We start from the raw sequence: 1,556 nt of genomic DNA, 5'->3' as shown, positions 1-1,556 counted from the left end.
ATTAAAGTATGTAACAAATGTAAGAAATGTGACAGTGTTATAGAGATTACATCATTCATTTCTAATCTAATGACCATGCTGATGTAATGATGTCCTGTAAGGGGTGGCTTGAGGACAAAGCATATATACCGTACACTGCGGAAAAAACAGCACCAGATCAGCTTCGCTCTTTTGAAAATGAACATGGCCTCTAACCTCCTGACTTCACTGCTCAACAACGATGGATCATTTGGGATTCTGCACTGAAGAGGTATTTGTGGTGATGGAGAAGTTTGTCCTTTTTTGGCATGATGAACTTTACTTTGTAGTGTACTAGTACAATTACAGCAAGCCAAAAGAGCTTTTCTTCAGATATCATCCCATAATGGTGTATTTACTGCAGGCTAAGACCAATGTCACTGCTAGTCTGGATCCAGGTCAAGATGCACAAGAAATAATGTTGTTGGGCTTGTTCATCGTAAGCTCAATCTGCTCATTTTTCTACATTAACTGTGTTTTGCTGTTCACCCTGAGGAGTAAGCCAGTGTTTTGTGAGACATCCCGATTTATTCTGCTGTTTAATTTGCTCTTTGCAGACACTTTTCAGCAGGTACCAAACCTTCTGCTTTACATACTGGCTTGTTTTGATATGAAAATTCCCTTTGATGCATGTGGTTTCCTTGTTCTGCTCTGTGTTGTCACAGAGTCAATCTCTCCTCTCACCCTGGCTGTGATGTCAGTTGAGAGATATGTGGCTGTATGCCTGCCTCTGAGGCATGCTACCATCTTCACTGTGAGAAGCACAGGCATGGCCATTGCTATGGTGTGGGCCCTTAGTTTTATCAATATCCTCATTCGAGTTTTTATGCTGGTACACGTGTTCACAATAATCCCCTTTAATCCGCATATGAATGAGTTTTGCTCTAAAGAAGCCTTGTTTTTTGCACCAATCTTTAATGATTTTGAAAAAGTGTATGCCAGCACTCTCTTTGTGTCAGTGGGTTTAGCAATCATCGGCTCCTATATTGGTGTAGCACTTGTAGCCACGTCTGCCTCAACAGACAAAGCATCAGCCAGAAAGGTTCTTCAAACGCTTCTGCTTCACCTGATTCAGCTATGCCTGGTTCTAACTTCTTCCATGTTCTCCACCATTATTATAGCCATTGCTAGAACAGCGGGGAGATTAACCATTTTACGTATTTACAATGTTTGTTTTGTGTTCTTGAGTATCCTTCCGAGGTGTCTGAGTGCTCTCATCTATGGACTCAGGGATCAAACCATTAGACCCGTCCTCATGCAAAATCTGTGCTGTGGGTGGAAAAGCTCAGTTTTCCCCCAACAAGAGCCGGTGACAGTTTGAGAAGAATGTTTTTCAATACAAACTCTACTTTTCTATCTGAAATATACAAAGAAATGTGTTATTATTTCTAAAAATATGTTTTCTGAATGAAATGAAATGTTTATTTTGAACGATTAAAAGAATATATATTAAATGTATAATGAATAACAAAAAAGAAAAGAAATAGTACAACAATAAAACAATAATACATTTTCAACATAACACATGTCCCGTTTGT

The 1,556-nt window shown here is 39.1% G+C and overlaps 1 protein-coding gene across 1 annotated transcript; it reads left to right on the top strand.

The window, feature by feature from the left end:
* The first annotated feature begins 364 nt into the window (after nucleotides 1-364).
* Nucleotides 365-1,339, top strand: LOC144528161 (odorant receptor 131-2-like). The gene has a single exon (XM_078266636.1). It carries the CDS (start codon nucleotides 365-367, stop codon nucleotides 1,337-1,339), a length of 975 nt encoding a protein of 324 aa, XP_078122762.1.
* Nucleotides 1,340-1,556: the final 217 nt, after the last annotated feature.

This window comes from Sander vitreus, chromosome 13 (genome assembly GCF_031162955.1).
Source record: "Sander vitreus isolate 19-12246 chromosome 13, sanVit1, whole genome shotgun sequence".
Classification (NCBI taxonomy): domain Eukaryota; kingdom Metazoa; phylum Chordata; class Actinopteri; order Perciformes; family Percidae; genus Sander; species Sander vitreus.
The sequence above is the reverse complement of the archived record's forward strand: the minus strand, read 5'-3'. Positions and strand labels throughout refer to the sequence as shown.